At 44.3% G+C, this 18,584-nt stretch overlaps 1 protein-coding gene across 3 annotated transcripts in view; it reads left to right on the plus strand.

The window, feature by feature from the left end:
• The window catches only part of MYO5B (myosin VB), a 393,467-nt gene that overhangs the window by 195,634 nt on the left and 179,249 nt on the right, over window positions 1-18,584 (plus strand). For all 3 annotated transcript variants that reach the window (XM_050767677.1, XM_050767678.1, XM_050767680.1), the window contains exon 5: window positions 11,091-11,247. In XM_050767677.1, coding sequence (XP_050623634.1) covers window positions 11,091-11,247 — 157 coding nt within the window. The remainder of the gene's footprint in view (window positions 1-11,090; window positions 11,248-18,584) is intronic.

Here is an 18,584-nt window from a genome sequence, read left to right on the forward strand (position 1 = left end):
CCTTTGTCCACTTTGGGCTCTGAATTTGCAGCATGGCTTTCAACAAACCATTCAGCGGCTTTGCAGTCAGTGTCACCCAGGAGAAGAGAAGGTGGCAGCCACAGAAGGGACACCCAGGTGCCGAGCAATAGTCCCCTGGAAGGGGAAGCACTTTCTTCCAGGTGACTTCTCAGGGCAGGTTTTCTAGGATGGCCTTTGAATTGGGCATGGGGGATAAACAGGATTTGCACTTGAAACTTAGTGCATGTGCATCTGTGTGACTCTGACATCCAAAGCTGACCAGTCTACATCATTATTTCAACTGTATGGCTGTCAACAATGTAAGTCCAGTGAATGAGGAAACTGTTTGTATTTCTAGGTGATTTATCATAAGCGAGTAGCTAGAACTTGGAATTAATAAAGGTTTCTGTTGTCTTCAGCCAGGAAGAGCAGTTAATACATTCATAAATTAAAGGCTGTTTAGTTTCTTCAAGCTCATCTTTCATTTCATTAGTACATTGTATTAGGCTAATGTTGACCAGGAACAAGTTACAAGGTATTTGAATTGCTGCCAGTACCTGAACATGTTTATGTAGTGACCCATTTCATAAAGCTGAGTCTGTAGCAGTGCTTCTTAACCCTAGCAGAACTCATGTTGTAGTAGAATATTAGAAGCACTTGTGGAATTTTAAAAACAAATATCTGGACCTCACCCTCAGAGACTGTGATCTGATTGGTCTGGCGTGGGATCCAGCAGAAGTAGTTTCCTAAGCTCCACAAGCACTTCTTAATGTACAGCCAGGGTTGAAACCACTCTGTGATGAGCAAATAGTGGTTCTGCAGTTGGCATTGCCTCTTCCCTGAACACTACCTATGCTGTCCCACTCTTTGCACAGCCTGGCACCTCTGCTTGGAATGGTCTCTGGGAACAGCTCGTGCAGGGCCTGGAATGCTACAGGCCCTAACTATACCCACCATACTACAGGGTCTGGTGCAAGGGTGCTAAGCAGGGCCTGGACACATTCAGATGAGTGTTTTGGAAATATGTTTCCAGCAGCAATGAGGGGAAATGGATTGAGTAGGGGATAGAATTGTCATGGGAAGACCAGTTCTGCTGTGGTAGCATCTAGGAGGGAAAGGAGGAGGAACAGGGCTTCGTGGAGTGGAGTAGAAAAGAATTCAAAGCAGTACAGGAGGCTTGGCCTCATGGAGTAAAAGAGAGAAAGGAGTCATGGGCAGTTCCTAGGTTCCCTGCTTATTGCTGAGCCATCCCTTGGGAAGGCAGGATGAGGAACAGATGGGTGGGGAGCTGAAGAGCGCTGTTTTGGATGTGCAGGCCTTGGAGCACCTATGCACCCTCCATGTGTCGTTGTCCAGTGGGCAGTTAGGCATATGTGTTTGGCTCTCAGAGGAAGTATCTGGGTTGGGGAGATACCAGTGTGGACAACTTGCGGGCAGCAGTTATAATCACAAGGGAAGAGGAGATCATCTCAGAGGCCACCTGGAGAAGTGAGGAAGGTGCTGACATTGACCTTCAAAGATGCTCTAAATTAAAAAAAAAAAAAAAAAAAAAAAAAAAGAATGGATGAAGCAGTATCTATCAAAGGAAAAATACAAGACTTGTATCTTACTGGTGGCATGCCAAAGAGACAGTGTGGTATAGAGAAAGGATGGGTTTCAGAATGAGGGACTCGTGCAGCTGGCTAAAATGCTAGCTGTACTACTGGCCAAGGAAAAGTCATTTTACTTGAATATACTCCCTCGCTACAAAATAGTTTCCAAGAACAAGTGAAATAAGTGAATTTGAAAAGTGATGTTTATTTGGTCCGACAGGCTACACATTCTATGTGTATATCATAGTTCACCCCTAGCTAATGACAACAGTAGAATAAGTCTGTAAAGCATAAAATCATAGGAAACACGTGCCTTTGTTTTTCAGTTTCATCTAAACCTGTAGCTTTCTGAATTCCAGTGCGTTTTGGACATTAGCAGTTCTATAAACTTCAGTTGATATGGAATGTATCACACAGCTCCAGTATAATCTGGATCTGGAATCACAGAATATGGGAGTAGCACGAGATCCTAGGGATAATCTTCCAGCCCCTTATTTTAAGAGCAAGGGAATTAGCACATTCCCTTTTATACCGAGGAGTGCCCTAACCAGTTCTCTGTCTCCCTCTGGCCCGTCTGCCCAACATGGGGTGGGCTGGGTGGCACTCCCCGGGTTCTTTCTGTGATAGTATCTCATCTGAGCTGGAGACAGCCCCGCTCGGGAACAGCCAGCAAGAGGAAGGGACAGATTCATTTCACTGCTGCCTATATCACACTACACCTGAGAGACTTATAAATAGCGCTTAGCACTCCAAGGGCCACTGTTTAACTGAAGTGGGAAAACGATATTGGATATTAAATGTACTAAGTACTTATCTCTTACACTATCAGAAGGTTCATTTTCATCTTACCAAGTAGACACTTGGGACTCTACCTGCCAAATGCCAATTATGCAGTTTCCAGTGAATATTCATGACAGCCTTCCTGAATGGCTTGGCTTCGGTTCTGGGCTGTGGCTGAGTGGTGCCCTGCCCTGGTAGGGAGGGTATGGTAGAGTAAAATGTCAGCACCTGGTGGCAGACTGCATAGGGACATCCCTCTGCCATTTTCACCCCAGGAACCCAGAACCTGCTTAGCCCTTGGGGCTGGAGAACCACTCATAGAAGTGCCCTGTCTCCCGGTGCCTGAGACACATCTCCTTCCCACTTTCAGGCCTGGCTGCCTTGTTGGAAGGGTTTGTAGATTCTCTTGCTTGGAGTGTTCCGGCCCAGCCCCTTCTTGCAGCAGAAATGTTTTTTATAGTGTTCCCAACCTTGGGAGGAAGCCCTTGAATGTTAGAATAATTGTAATTATGTGACTCTGTTTTGAGCCCAAATCTGACTTATCATAATTTTCCATATCCCTTCTCACCTGACTTGACCTCTGCCTTAACCTACCTCTGCTCCCCAACCTTACTCTTCTCTCCCCACATAACCTTTTGTTCCCCCAATCTGATTTTTCTTTCCACTGGACTCTTCCTCCTATCTAACTTTCCTCACTGTAATAGGTTTTTTACATTAATATAGTTTCATGTGTTTGTATCTCTTAGTATTATGTTTCATTTCGCTTGTTTGACTTTATCATGAAAATATACCATATGTAGTTGTTGTTGTTTGAGACAGTCTTGCTCTGTCACCCAGGTTGGAGTACACTGGCGCAATCTCGACTCACTGCAACCTCCACCTCCCGGGCTCAAGTGATTCTCCTGCTTCACCCTCCCAAGTAGCTGGGATTACAAGCACCCACCACCACACCCAGCTAATTTTTGTATTTTCAGTAGAGATGGGGTTTCACCATGTCGGCCAGGGTGGTCTCAAACTCCTGACCTCAAGTGATCCGCCTGCCTCAGCCTCCCAAAGTGCTGTGATTACAGATGTGAGCCACTGCGCTTGGCCCATATATACTATTATCATTTTAAGTCACCATTGTTTCCAAGACTCATTGTCACTGTATTTTTCTACCCTGTCTTCCAAGTATTAATACTGTCCCATGGTACTTCTACAAATATCTTTGTTGGACAGAAATTATTTTAAAATTCTATGTATTCTATTATCTAGCATAGTCCTTTTTTAAAACCATTGTCGGTGATGTGTGTTTTGGTGATGGTGTTGACCATGTGATTAGAGTGTGTAGACATAGACAAAAAGCAATAGATTGATTATCCCATTAATGAACAGAATATATTCTGTTGACACACCTAAATCTTCAGACCATTTGTCACAGAGGACAAAATGTTATAGAGAGGCTTCATGACTGGTTTGGAGATGGGATGTCCTTTCTGTGGTGGCTTGGCAAGCCAGGCTTCCCCTTCTTCCTGTTTTGCAACCATGGTGTGTGTCGGGCCTAAGTGAGTGTTGTTCCCACCTCTGCATCCTTTCAGGGAGTTTCCAATTCAGGTACATAGAATTGTACCTGTCTAAGGCTCAGCTCCCTCCCATTTCCCACACACACACCCATCAGTCCCCTTCCTGTGGGTGAATCATGGAAGGCTGAGCATAGGGCGGGGATGACCAAGTTTGCAGGCAGTAACTTGTACAACTCGAAGGGGGCTCCAGACGCTAGGCTCAGCCTGTACTGCTATACATGACAGTCCTTGCTAAGGACTTCCTCTTAAAATTGACCATCATAGGATTTAGGTTCTAGTGGGGAGACCAGGGTGGGAGGAAAGCTAAGTAGATGAGGAAAATGTTAGTACACTGTATAGTGAGCGCTATGAAGGTAGGAGGGTTAGGGGCGGGTGGTGGGGGCCTTCTGGAGAAGTGATGTCAAGCCAGCCAGCACTGATAACCCCAATATGTTTTAATCTTATACTGAGGCTAATTTTATTATGGAGGGATTTGTTAAAGGCTGCTTTATTATACAAGAAGGAGTGTAATGATAATACAGAGATACAGGAGTGTAATGATAATACAGCATAACCCGGTGGAAAATTGTGCAAGGAGATGGAAGCCTGAGTTTGAATCTGGGCTCAGTGTCTCACTAGCTAAGGAATTCTGGGTGTATCACTTGACCTTTCCAAACTTCTATTTTCTCTTATTTAAAATGGGAACACTGGCATCCAGTCATCTTATGTATCTTAAGCGAAGGCTATATGCTAAGAGTCTCATAAACTATTTGAGCATGATGTAAGTAAATGGTTAGTTAATTACATTAAACAGCAGTTATGGATGTGATTGAGTACCAGGCATTAAGAGCTGTGAGATCAAAGAAGGGGATTACCAGTTTGAACTGGGACAGCTTCAGGCCACTGCAACATGGGAGAGAATAAAGAAAGAAGCCCTGTGTGGCTTGAACATATCCCGTAGAAGGGTGGCATGCACTGAAGCTGGAGAGAGGTGCTTGGTTCCCCAGGGCCTTGAACACAGTGGATGTGGGTCTTATTTAGAGGGCAGAGGGATGCCATTGGAAGGCTTAAAGCAAGGGAGAAGTATGGTCTGATGTTCATTTTCAGAAAGTTTCATAAGAAGGACATGTTAGAGGAGGAGGAGAATACAGGCTGGAAAGCTGCTATTGTAATGTATGCCAGAGATGATGAAGGTGTGGACTAAAAGGTACAGAGGAGGAAACAGACTACACCCTGGAGAGAAGTTCAACAGGATGTGCTGATGTAGGGCTTGAGGGAAATGGAGAAATCCCTAGTGACTCTTAGGTTTCTGACTGGAGTGAATGAGTAGATACTGGTGCCACTTACATAGAGGAAGTGCCAGAGATAGGCTTGGATGCCAGGAGCCCTGGGAATTCAAGGTGAAAGCACAGAGCCTGCCCATAGCGAGCCCTCATTTTAGTGACGTGTGAACTGAGTGTGGCTGATAGAACCTAGTGTTTGAGGAGGAAGGATACCACAGGTGCCACCCAAGTCTCCAGTGGGACACTTGGCCTCACTGGTCACAGCCAAGCTGGTTGCTGGGGAGTGAAGCCTCTGGAGCTTTCCTGGGGATGCTTCGTCGTCTCTGAGATGCTTTGAGTGGTGCTGCCCTGTGGGTTCTGTGTACGTATAGCTAATTGGGAGACCACAGGTAACAAATTACGCCCCTCAGGAAACCCGAACAAGATAACACTTAGTGGGATTTCTCAAAACAGAGCTCCCTGGGTACCTATCTGGCTGATCAGCAGGCCCCTCCTTTGAGCAGAGTGACCTCAGGTGCCCTGCCAGCCACCTGCCTCACCCTCTCTACCAGGTGGCCCCACCCAGAAATGGGGAGGAAGGACTTGATCTTGCTCATCAGCCTAAAGCACTGCAGTGGTTTGGTGGGAAACTTCTAGGAGGAGTTAGGGTAGTTTAGCAGAAGCTAAGTCTTGCCTCTCAGGTGTCACAGAAGGGGGCCAGTGTGAACTGGGGAGGTGGTGTGTGTGTGGATGTGTTGGTTGTGGGGTCTTTTGCCTGGAAGCTGCAGAATGGCTGAGTTTCTTACCTCAGGCTCCGGTACTCTTGTCTGAGTCCTTCAAGGGCCTTTTGCTGTTTAACTTTCTCAAGACTGTGTGGACCTGAATTGTGGCTGAGTACTACATTCCTTGCCAATGGTTTACTTCTTCTAAATGAAAGGAATTTCACTGGGCTCAGGAGAGGTGGCTTTATTGAAAAGCAGATCGATGCAAGTTGGCAGCCAAGTCACTGGGGTGAATGGATGGAGCCACACATAGGTTATATTTTTGAAGGACATTGGGTCAGATTTTGTACTTCTAAACATCTCCCCCTTAATGAGCCCTAAATAGCCACAGTTTGAAACTAAGCTTTTCCCTACCCCTACTTCCTGTTAGGATTTTAGTTAGAGGATCATCAAATGTCAAAGGTAGGCAGTATCACTTGGGAAGTCCAGGTCACAGCCTTTTACTTTAGAGATGAAAAGATGGAGGGCCAGAAAACAGAAGCCACCCAAAGTAACAGAGCAAGTGAAATGACCTCACCGGGACTGACTTCAAAAGAAGACAAAATATGACAAGGTCTTAAGAGGAGGAAAAGCAAGTAATGGGGGACTTTACAAGGTGGGGGAAATAATTGCCTTCTGGGATGCCTGGGTGGGCAGTCAGGGCAGACTGTCCAGGCATTGGACATGGACAGGACTGCATCGAAGCATATATATTGAAGGTTACCTCAGGTAGAGGGAATACCAGAAATGGCAGTGGTGGGAAAGTGTGTGGTCATCAAAGACAAGTAGTCCTGTTGGGCTGAACCTTGATACCATCATCTTATAAGAAATATAGGCTGGGCGGTGACTCATACCTGTAATTCTAGCACTTTGGGAGGCCAGGGTGGGCAGATTGAGCTCAGGAGTTCAAGACCAGCCTGAGCAACATGGCAAAACCCCATCCCCACAAAAAGTAGAAAAATTAGCCAGATGTGGTGGCCTATGCCTATAGTACCAGCTACTTGGGAAGCTGTGGTTGGAGGATTGCCAGAGCCCAGGAAGTTGAGGCTGCAGTGAGCTGTGATTGTGCCACTGTACTCCAGCCTGGGTGACAGAGTGAGATCCTGTATCGAAAAACAAACAAAAACTTGTAGAGATCATCTCACAGTCTTGCAGCAAATATATAATATGGGGAGGTATTCTCTATAATGTGGGTAAGTGACTTACCAAGAGTTTGTTGGCAGCAGAACCAGAACTCAGGACAGATCCTTTAGATTACGATCCCAGGGTCCTTTTCACAAAACCCCATACTTGTCAAGGGTTTTAGCATTAGGGTTATGCATTGTAGAAGGGTTTACATGCTCAACTAAAAAGCTTAGACTTGATTTGGTAAGCAATGAGTAGTTATTTAACTTTTTTTGAGTGGGAAAGACACGACTAGAACTGTGCTTTAGCAATTTAATCTGGCAGGAGTATTGGAATGAATTAGAGACCTAGGTATCTTAATCATGGTGACTACTTAGAAGAGCTTGAGCTTCAGGGATCAGAGTTCTAACAGACTGAACTGAGATAATCTGAAGGTCAAATAAGTTAACTACTTTGTCCAAAGTCAGACAGCTAATCAGTGGTGCAACCGAGGTTCAAATTCAAGTCTGTCTTTAATGTCCATTTTTGGGGTTCCCGCTCCAGGACACTGGATACATACATAGAACACAGTGGGAGAGCTGCTGCACGCTGCACTTTGCGGGCTGTTACAGAATAGTGTGTATATGCCAAATGTGCACCTAGCCCTGCTCTATTTTTTTAAGAGTTGAAGTCTTGCTCTGTTGCCCAGTGGTGCGATCATAGCTTATCATAGCCTTTGAACTCATGGGCTCATGTGATCCTCCCGCCTCAGCCTCCTGAATACCTGGGACTACAGGCACATGCCCAGCCCTACCCTAGGCTAGGGAGGGGAGTGCCTACTATGTGCAAAAGAAGTGTAATAAAGCTAAGTAAAAATCATCAATTTTTCCAGACGTTTTACCTCTGAATTAGGGAGCTGTTGAATGGTGCTTGTTGTTCTAAGAAGTGAGTTTATCTGACTTTAGCCTACATGTCAGCATCAGATCTAACATCCGTGAAGTTAGCCAGAATTAGCACTATTGGTGATTTCCAAGACTTGTTTCCCAGAAGAGCCTCAAGTGTAAAGGTTTTTTAAACTTGGGGTTTTTTAAAATAACTCTTGATAATTTATTAGCCATGTGTGTCCATTTTCATCAGAACACCAAAATTTGCCTTTTGCATCCTGTTTTACTGTTCTGTTGCCTTGATTCCTTCTTTTTGAATGCTTGACACTTGTCACGTGACCTGCTCCCCCTTTTTGATTCCTGGCCACTCACCCCCCAGGAAGAGCCCACTTTTTCCCCATGTCTTGTATGAGTTGCTCTTTCCTGAAAAGGGCATGACTTTCCAGTCACTCCCCAGTGATATGCAGGGGAATTCCCTTATTGACGCCATAGGTGAACAGTGACAAGCATCGCTGGTGTGTGCCTCATTTGTCTTTGCCGAGTGTAACCTGTCACCTGGGTCTCCTTGTAGTCCAGTGTCCTGTGTGTGCTGTGTTGACGCAGGAGCCCGGCAGCGCTTACCCATCTCCCCTCCTCCACTGATGAGATTCATTCCCTCCTGGCATCTGTGTGTTGCTTCCCTGGGATCCTTATTAAGTACTCGAGATAGTATATACTTCTGCATTCTAACTGGTTCTTTGATGATGATCAAGGCTTAGACACATTCTAAACTTATCCATTTATCTGGGGCTAAACACACATATTTGGGACATAACTACACTTTTGGGTGTGGCTGCTATAACCTAGTTCTGTTTATTGCAGATACCCAGGAAGTTTTAAAGATGGTATCAAACTTCTCTTTTTCAGAGGTACAACACCAAACTTGTGATGTTCTTAGTTGCCTAGGATGGTTGTGCTTTGAGCAGTTCTCTAAGGACTTGATAATGAAGATATTAAGATTAGAGGTGACACCTGTCATTATCCTCTAGGTTTAGGGATGTGTTATAAAATAAAAGAAGAGGCAATATAAACATCCCCAGGCTGCTTTAGAGGCTGCCTTTCAATGTCGAGATTTCACAGCAGCAAGGAGATGCTCTGACTACAATCATGTCCTAGAACTACAAGGGATCTCAGAGAGACAGTGATAATTCCAGTCCCCAAATACTGGATAGGATTCAACATACATTTTCAAGTAGTTGGTTGTGTATCATATTTGAAAGATACATTTTTTTCAGCTTTGTCTTCTCAACAGTGTCTACTAGACACCCACATCCACTCAGGTCCGTCCCCATTGCTAACCAACCGTTTGTGTGAGCTGGGGCACTTCTTGCTGACCTTGAAGAGCAGCTCATGGTAAAGGTTTTTTTCATGTCAGCTACCTCATGACTCTGCCTTCGGCTCCCACCTCCAGCCTGCTTCTTTTCTGTCTAGGTCATCTCTAATTGGATCATTCCCTTCTATCATCACACCACATTTCCATCTGTTAGCCCTGATCAGAAGAGAAGCTGACATTCATTCACCTGTGCCAATAAGCTACAGCCTACTCATGTTGACAGTTAGCAAGGTGGGGCAGGCCCCTGTGGTGCTTCTCTGTTCTTTTCTAGCCCACTCTGCCTAGGAAGCCATGGGAGCTGGTGTAAAGAGGGCCAGGCTGATGCCAGGGGACCCAAGTTCTAAACCTGTCTTCATTTAGAAAAGAAGGGAGTTAGATTAGTTGAGAGCTAAGTTGCTTCTGGTTTAGTGATATATATTGAGTTTGTACTTTGTGCCAGGCACGGTTACAGACACTGGGGAGTGAAAGCAGAGTGCCTGACCTCTTGACAATGGGTTTGTGAATCGGAGGTGGGTGGTGGAATATAGCCCTTACAAACCATTTCCCAAAACTGTGGCCCAAACATTTTTCCTTACTCCCTGCTTTTGAGCATACATCTAATCTAACCCCCCTCTTTTCCAAATGAAGACAGGTTTAGAACTTGGGTCTCTTGGCACCAGCCTGGCCCTCCTTATACCAGCTTCTATGGCTTGCTAGGGACATCCGTGTTCCTTGGATACCCACTGAGCTGTTCTTTCCATTGCTTGTCTGTCTTCCTACCACCTGTTCTAAAGGGATAAACAGAGGTGTTCCTATCTGATGTAGAGTATCTTCTTTCTGCCCTCTGTTCTGACTCAGATTCCACTTATTGAAATTGATAGTTTTATCAAAGTTCTCAGAAATTTGAGGCAAGATTACCCTGGTGGCTAATAGCACACCCTTTGTGACCTACCTATATGAACAAAAATGTTCAAAACTGTGTCTGCTGGCTTACTAGGCTCAAATGCAGGAGGAGAAGAAAAGATCCGTGTTTTTGAAGAAATTGTAATGTGTACAGTGACACAGATGGGAATGTTAGAGAAACAAAGGGGAGATGATATAACTAAAAGTGTGTGCTTGTGAATTCTTGTGAATTCTTTTTTTTTTTTTTTTTTTTTTTTTGAGACGAAGTTTTGCTCTGTTGCCCAGGCTGGAGTGCAGTGGCATGATCTCAGCTCACTGCAACCTCTGCTTCCTAGATTCAAGCGATCCTCTTGCCTCAGCCTCCCAAGTAGCTGGGACTACAGGTGCATGCCACCACGCCCAGTTAATTTCGTGTGTGTGGGTTTTTTTGTTTTGTTTTGTTTTGTTTCCCCCTCCAGTAGAGACAGGGTTTCACCATGTTAGCCAGGATGGCCTCGATCTCCTGACCTTGTGACTCACCGCCTCTGCCTCCCAAAGTGCTGGAATTACAGGTGTGAGCCACCGCGCCTGGTCTATGTGTGCTTGTGAATTCTTAAAGGATGTGTGTAAGGGAACGATCTAAGGGCACTGCACCCAGAGGGAACTCGGGAGAGTGGCCAGTTGTTTGTACCACTCTTGCTCTAGACCGTAAATGAAGGTATGTGCCCTGGTAGAATTGCTTTCTTCCTCCCACTTTCAGGATGTGTGCAGGTGTCGGGGAGGGCAGACTATTTCTACACTGTTCCTCTGCGTTTATCCGTTAAAGTGGGAGAGATGCTCCCGGTGAGGCTCAGGCCCTTGTCAGACAGAGTCCCTGGATGGCAGCAGAGCCTTTCCATGGCCAGTGACTTACCAGAGCTTTTTTCCTTCCAGAGATGAGAAGAATCAGTCCATCATAGTCAGTGGGGAGTCTGGAGCTGGGAAGACGGTGTCAGCCAAGTATGCTATGCGCTATTTTGCCACCGTTGGTGGCTCGGCCAGTGAAACCAACATCGAAGAGAAGGTGCTGGCATCCAGTCCCATCATGGAGGTAAAGCCTTCCAGGTGCCCTGGCCTTCCTGGCTGGAACTCCTCCCACTGGCAGCAAGACTGCTGGGTGTCAAGCCTGGGTGGCAGCCTTCACGCCTCTCCCTGAGAGCCCTCTGTCCACTGTGGAGGAAACGTTACCAAGGTGCCTCTAAAACTCTGGATGTTGACCTGGTTGTGTCTTTAGGTTCCTAGTACTGGGCAGAGCATCCTCATATTCTCCGTGTCCCTTGACTTTGCTGAATGTTGTAGTGACAGTGACTATCCCTCCCCACCTCCTCCACCTCTGTTGCTGTCCCCTTCCCTGCTGACATCACGTATCAGAAATCGGTGCTCCACCAAAACTCTTAGAAGCTTTGAGGGCCTGCTGGATCAGAAAGGCAATTTTCATGGGGGATGGGGAAGACTAGATAGAATATTTTTCAACCCACAGTATTTGGGCATCTTGTCTTTTAAGCGGAGAGGTAAAGCCAAAAGGTACGTGATAACCTAGCATCTGTTGAAGCTCCTCAGAAAACAGTTCCCTGTGATGGCATGAATTGGCCAGGGCAGGCCCCGTCTGTGTCTTCACTCCTCAGTCTTCATGATAGGGGCTGGGCTAGGGTGGGCTCAGAGCAGTCGACACAACTACAGGCCAGAGAAGTTTGCTAAAGACTAGATCTTGCAATAACTAAGCATGCTTTAGAATCAGAATGCTGTCTCTTTTTCCCCCTTTTCTCTATGAAACCTTTATTATTTTGATGGAGTAGAATGAAATGGCCTCATAGTCCCTGGGCCAGCTTTCATTCCCCACCTTTGAAGCTAAAGCTCTTTGATATTGTCTTGGTTACAGTTGGTAGGAGCAGGCCCTTCTGCCAGCCCTGGGCAGTCCCTTTGTTTCATGTCTGTCTAGTCCATCTCTAATTGGACATTTCCCTTCTATCATCACCTACAATAGTAAGAAGACATCAGTTGAGCCGCAAGCTGCCAAGATAGCATCAGGCTTCCATGCGGAGCCCTGAGCCCCATCGACTAAGATACAAGTCACCATGGGGTTTGGTCTTTCAGATGATTTTGGAGCTTAGGGAAACAAGAACCTGGCTGGACCTTCCCTAGTCCCCTCTTTCTCACTTCCTTTACCAAGTGCAGGAGTAAATTGAGTCTTGATTCGTAGGGGTTCATTGATTATCCAGGCAAAATCTTCTGCCTCCAGAGTTGCATTATCTGGAGGACTTTAATTCTCTGCTAAGTAATAAGATACAACCTGTTCACTAAGAATTTTTCAAAAGCAAGTTTCAGTATTTGTTCTTATATGATTTGGGAAATGGTGAATACAGTTGAAGGCATTTGTACTAAACAAACAGATGAAAAAAACCTTTTATTCCATAACAGTGCTTCTCAAACTTGAGGGTGCCTGAGAATTGCCTGTAAGGCTTGGTAAAGTGCATATTGCTGGACCCCACTCCAGAGTTTCTGATTCAGAAGGAGTCTTGGAGGGACCCCCCAAATTTGCATTTCTCACAAGTTCCTAGGTGATGCTGGTGTTGCCCATCTGGGTACCACACTTGGAGAACCATTGACCTATTACAAAATCAGGAAAGATAGGAAGGGCTCACTGGAAAATAGGAAAGAATGAAAGGAAATAATCCCCTTTAATACTACAGCCTGCTGATAATCATCCAACATTTTGGTATGTTTTCTTCCAGCTTTTTTTACTATTACAGCATAAGCCTTGTCCCCATATTGTTCAACTTTTTATGAACTATCTTATTGGCTGCAAACATGCATTAATAAATGGCTTTACCATAATTTGACTCTTTCTTTTCTAACATTTCATTGGTAGCATATTTACTCCAGCATTTAGTCTGAGCCCCAAACTGAGGCATGGCCATGGCCCAGGTCAGAAGCCATTTGTGGACTATGGCCTCGGCCTCCTTAGACCATGGACTATGCCTATATTGAACGGCTAAGACAGCCGCTCCACAATTAACCTCATGTTCTACCTCAAATGAGAGTGTGAAAGCAGGATCTCTCCTTTGACCGAGTTTCAAGATTCTGTCCATTTTTTAGGCAGTAGGATATCAGAGACACAGTGTACTACTTCTTTTAGAAATAGAGTAGTTATTCTGGGCAAAACGAAAGGCAAGAAACCTCTTTGAACTCCAGAGACTGAACAAAGTAGTTATTATTAGTCATGTTGGAAATTTAGTGAAGGCAGATTACCACATTAGTAAACATATATGAGACATGGGGAAATTTTTTATAATTTTGTCATAAAATACACATAGCATAAAGTTTACCATTTTAACCATTTTAAGTGTACAATTTAGTGGCATTTGGTACATTCACAATGTTTGTACATCCATCACCACCATCTATTTCCAGAATTTTTTTATCATCCCAAATAGAAATTCTTTACCCATTAAACAGTAACTCTCCATTCTCCCTTCCTCCAGCCGCTGGTAATCTCTCTGAATTTGCCTATTCTAGGTACCCCCTACAAGTGGAATCATACACTAGTCCTTTTGTGTCTGGCTTATTTCACTTAGCATAATGTTATCAAGGTTCAATCATGTGTTGGCATATATTCGTATTTTGTTCCTTTTTAAAGCCGGACAGTATTTCGTTGCATGGTCATACCACATTTTGTTTATTCTTCTACCTTTTGGCTATTGAGCATAATGCTTCTGTGAATGTGGGTGTGAAAGTATCTGTTTGAGTTCTTGCTTTGGCAGTGCTTTTTAAATCACAGTGGTCTGACATTATCTAACTTTTGGAATACCCATTGTAGCCTGAATAGGCTGCTAGGCTGTAGGGAAACAGGGTGCTTTGATATGGCAGAGATGAAAAGCAACATGCACATACAGACATATGCTCAACGTGCTTCAGTTGCTAAGGTCTGAAGTAGGAGTGTGTACGTGAACCAGCTTAATCTTACATGGTCATGTAAATAAATGCTACAGTGGTTTGAGCTCAAAACATTAATTTTCTGCATTGTGCAAATTAGTACTTTGGAAATTACGTGAGTAAATCCTGACGGTTTCTTCTGTCAAATGGAGAATTTTGCCATCCTAGAGACTGTCCCTTGAGCTGTCATTAAGTGTTATGTTTGAGAGAAGTCTTGGCTATGAACATGAAAGGAAGAATTATAGCCAGGAAGAACTCTGAGTAGGATTAGAAAGATTGTTGCCAAGCAGAGAAAGAGGCTTTTGCATTTCCAAAGTCTGAAAGCACGACTTTTCAGAAGCTGAGTCTAGCTGGGACCTTGTATCAGGAAGCCCAGTCAGTTTTGTGGTTGCTCAGAGTGCTATAACCAGCACAGAGCATGTCTTAATCAGGGGACAGACAGCTGATTACTGATTGATTGCTCTGCCCCGTCCTAGGGAAGGATGGCACCTCCCGACAAAGCAATCGGTTATGGTCATGGCATCGTCTCATTGCATCCACTGCCCAGCAGCTGCAGACACCTCCTGGAGAGACCAAGAGTTGAAGGTCTGAGGAGGCGGATATCCCAGTGGTCTACGCTAAGTGGCAGTTGTTGGAATTAAAGGCGACTTGAGGATGAATTGAAATTGGTTGGGATGCACTGGGATGATTTATTGTCACCACCAGCACTCTCTGACCCTGTTCTGTTTAAGAGGTTGTCAGCATTCCAGGAGTGATTTGTTCACAAGTCTGCACTGATTGAAAGAACATTGGTAATCAAGAGGCTGTTAGAGGAGGAGCAGAACCCAAGTCTAGTCCAGAGACATCACATCATTTCTCGGGGTGACTGGAGTTTGCAGGCAGACAACTCTGAGAGCCACAGAGAATGCCCCTATCCTGGGAGAAAGAAAGGAGGCTAGACGAGATTGCGCCATTGCACTCCAGCCTGGGCAACAAGAGGGAAACTTCATCTCAAAAAAAAAAAAAAAAAAGGAAGAAAAAGGAAGCTAGAGTAAAGCCAGCAAAAATGATAACTAAGACCAGATATGTTATTTTCAGGATTTGCTGTTTTTTTTTTTTTTTTTTTTCAAAAGACAGGACCTTGCTTTGTCACCCAGGCTGAAGTGCAATGGCATGAACATGATCACTGCAGCCTCTTCCTCCTGGGCTCCAGTGATCCTCCTACCTCAGCCTCCAGAGTAGCTGGGACTACTAGACATGCACCACCATGCCCAGCTAACTTTTGTTTTTCTTGTAGAGACAGGGTCTTGCCACATTGCCCAGGCTGGTCTCAAACTCCTGGGCTCAAGCGATCCACCCACCTTGGCGTTTCTAAGTGCTGGCTTACCAGCACCTGGCTAAGGGTTCATACTTTTTAGGGCGAAGAAGAAAGCCAGACAACTGTCGACCAATTTTTATAAGAATCTGCCCCCAACACACCTTACCAATATTATCTCCTGTGTTCTTTCATGTATCAACATACTTTAGCCACTTCAAACTTGTTGATTTTGTAGCATAACCCTGTCCCTTTGTCCACACTATATTTATAAAATGTCTTCTTTTTTCCCACTGTCAGAATTCTGCTCACTTTAAGATCCACTTCAATTTTCCACTTCTTAGAGCTTTTCCCATACTGAGGCATGGTTGTTGTTGCTCCTTATCTATGTTTTCATACTGTTTGATACCTCTTTATTGTGCAATCCAATTACATTGAAATTATTTCAGTCCATTTTTATTTCACTGTGTGTTTCTGTATGCATCAAAAAGATTGTTATACCATATGTACTTGGTATCATAGTCCATCAATCATTTTGCAACTTTTCACTTTACATTTTTTTATTAATCCATGAGCTGTGCTCTAGTTTATTACTTTTAACAGCTTTATAGCATCTGATTATGTGAATATACCACATTTTATTTATGTTTTCCCTACTGGTGAACATCTGGTTTGTATTTCTTTTTTAATTATTAAATATAGTCTGAATGGAACATTCTTGCCCACTTGAATTATGTGAGAATTTCTCTAGGTAACACCTACAAGAAGAATTCCTGATTTGTTAGGTGCATGCATGTTCAGTTTTACTAGATATACCCGATTGTCCTTCAGAATGGTTGTTCCAGTACTTTTAGATCCATTATATCACTTTGCAAAGTAGCCTAGTAAAGTAAGGAGGGCCAATCTTTTGGCAATGATCTTCAGACCTCGGGCGAAGTTTTCCTAAGCTATCACAAGGAATGATCTCAGATATGGTAAAAGGTCTTATTGCTATTTTAGAAATTAAGAAATTTAGAAAAATTAAAATTTTGAAATTGAAACTTATTTGTTGAAATGAACTTCTCCTTTAGAATTTTCCACCAACTGACCTTTGCTGATTACATCTGTATGACATTGTTTAACGTGTACCTTTGTCCACTTCATTTCCTGTAAAGGAATAGTAAAAATTAGAGGCTTCTTTAGTTTTTGTTTTGTTTTGGTTTGTTTTGTTTTTTTTAACAGGAATCCTTAAGATGTGGTACTTGGGCTTGCATTAGGAGGCACAGAAAATCTGGCTGTGTTTTTGTGATATGAGCAGCTATTGATTATGCCTAGATCTATTCATCAGCAGTTACAAAATGCTGTGATACTCTCATTCTGTTACTCCTCCTGTATGTATTAGCTGGAATAAATCTATGCAGGGAAACATCCCCTCACCAACTACTTAATTGCCCTGAGATAGAGTTCACACTGGAAAGTAGATGTTTAATGCTTTATTTACTAGGTTTCATAGTAATGAGTTGGTTTTCTAGCATCTTCTGAGAGGCTTCTCCCTGCTTTTACATAAAAAGAGATGTGAGGATTAATATCTTTCTTTATCCTTTGATTTGATTTGGCTATTTGAGCTGTGAGAAGTTGCCTGCATGTGTGGTGACTTCCTGTCTGGGGTGAGTGGTTTGGAGGAGACAGAATCTGGAGGAGTGCTGTGACGCCGTGTAGGTAGAAAGAACACAGACTTTGGACTCAGGTATATCTGAATTTCTCTCTTGGGGTTGTCACTTCCTAGCATGTGACCTGGAGCATGTGACTTGACCTTGCTAAACCTAAGTTTTCCCATAAGTGTGATGAAAGTTAGTAATGCCTATCTTGTAGGGTTCTTGGCAGCATTAAATGTTTAGATTTTAAGGGACCCAGCCCAGAGCCTGGCTTATGTTGAAGGTGTGGGAAATGCTTTTTACCAACATTTTAGGAAATATAGCCTCCTTTTCCATTTTCCAAGCAGAAAGTGTCTTACTGAAGTCTGGCAGTCTGCCATTGTCCTGTGAGGCCTTGAAGCCTGAGACTCTTTTTGTGGAAGGAAAGTAGATACACTGAGGCCTCTGCTGAGATGACAAGGTTGGTGGGTGCCAGGAGCGTGAGTCCCCATCCCTTTGGTTGGAGCTGAGGACATAAACTCCTCCAATTAAGTGTCTTGAGAGTTACATCAGGCTGGCCAGGCTCTAGCCTTGCCCTGACCTTGGACACGTTCCAAACACTACGATGCCCTTCAGAGCAATCCAACATACCAAGGTTGTACTTTCTCCCCCTACACTTCCTTCCAGAGGTATATACTGTGTCTGTGATGTATAGGTTGCTTTATACACTTTAAACGCTAAAGTAAAAAGTGTACATTGTGACTCCAACTAGTGTTTGCAGGACTCTGCAGTGGCAAGTTACCTATGAGGACAAGAAGTCCAATACTTACATTTCACAAGAGAAAAACTGAAACTCGTGTTCATTTACTCTTTCACTTAAATATTTTTGAGTGCTTACCATGTGCTGGGTGCTAGAGAACCTGTGCTGAAGCAGATGTATAATCTTTGCCCTCGTGAGCACAGAGGGTTAACTGCATATGGGGTAAGGGGAAAAAGAGGGAAATGCAGGGCCTGGAAAGGCATATGGCAGGAGGTGCTCCCCTAGCCTTGGGATCAGGGAATGCCTGCTTGCCTGAAGAAGTGACATAGATGCTGAGACCTGAAGGAAGATGAGTCAGCTAGATTCAGGGAGCCGTGGGAAAAGAGGGAACTGCATGTGGGAAGCTTGGGTGAGGGCAGAGAGAGCATAGGCCTTTGGAGAAAGAAAAAGGGAGTTAGGATTGTTAGAAGCTGGGACCAAGGGCAAGAGCAGAGGCAGGGATGGATCGGGTCCTGCCAAGCACATAAGCCCATGCTGAGGATTTGAAAGTTTTATCTCAGAGGGTAGTGGAAGCCATTGAAGCATTTTATATAGGGAGTATAATAGTTTTACATTCTGGAGGAATCACCCTGGCACTGTGGCAATTGAGTGGAGAATTGACAGCAGGTGGAAGATGGGAGTGGGACCAGGCAGACCGTTGAGAGCCCACTGAAGTTGTTCAGGAAAGAGGTGACAATGTTGTAGGCTAAGGCTATGGCAGCAGGAGAGAAATAGGGACAGTTTGACCC

Source organism: Macaca thibetana, chromosome 18, assembly GCF_024542745.1.
Source record: "Macaca thibetana thibetana isolate TM-01 chromosome 18, ASM2454274v1, whole genome shotgun sequence".
Taxonomy (NCBI): Eukaryota; Metazoa; Chordata; class Mammalia; order Primates; family Cercopithecidae; genus Macaca; species Macaca thibetana.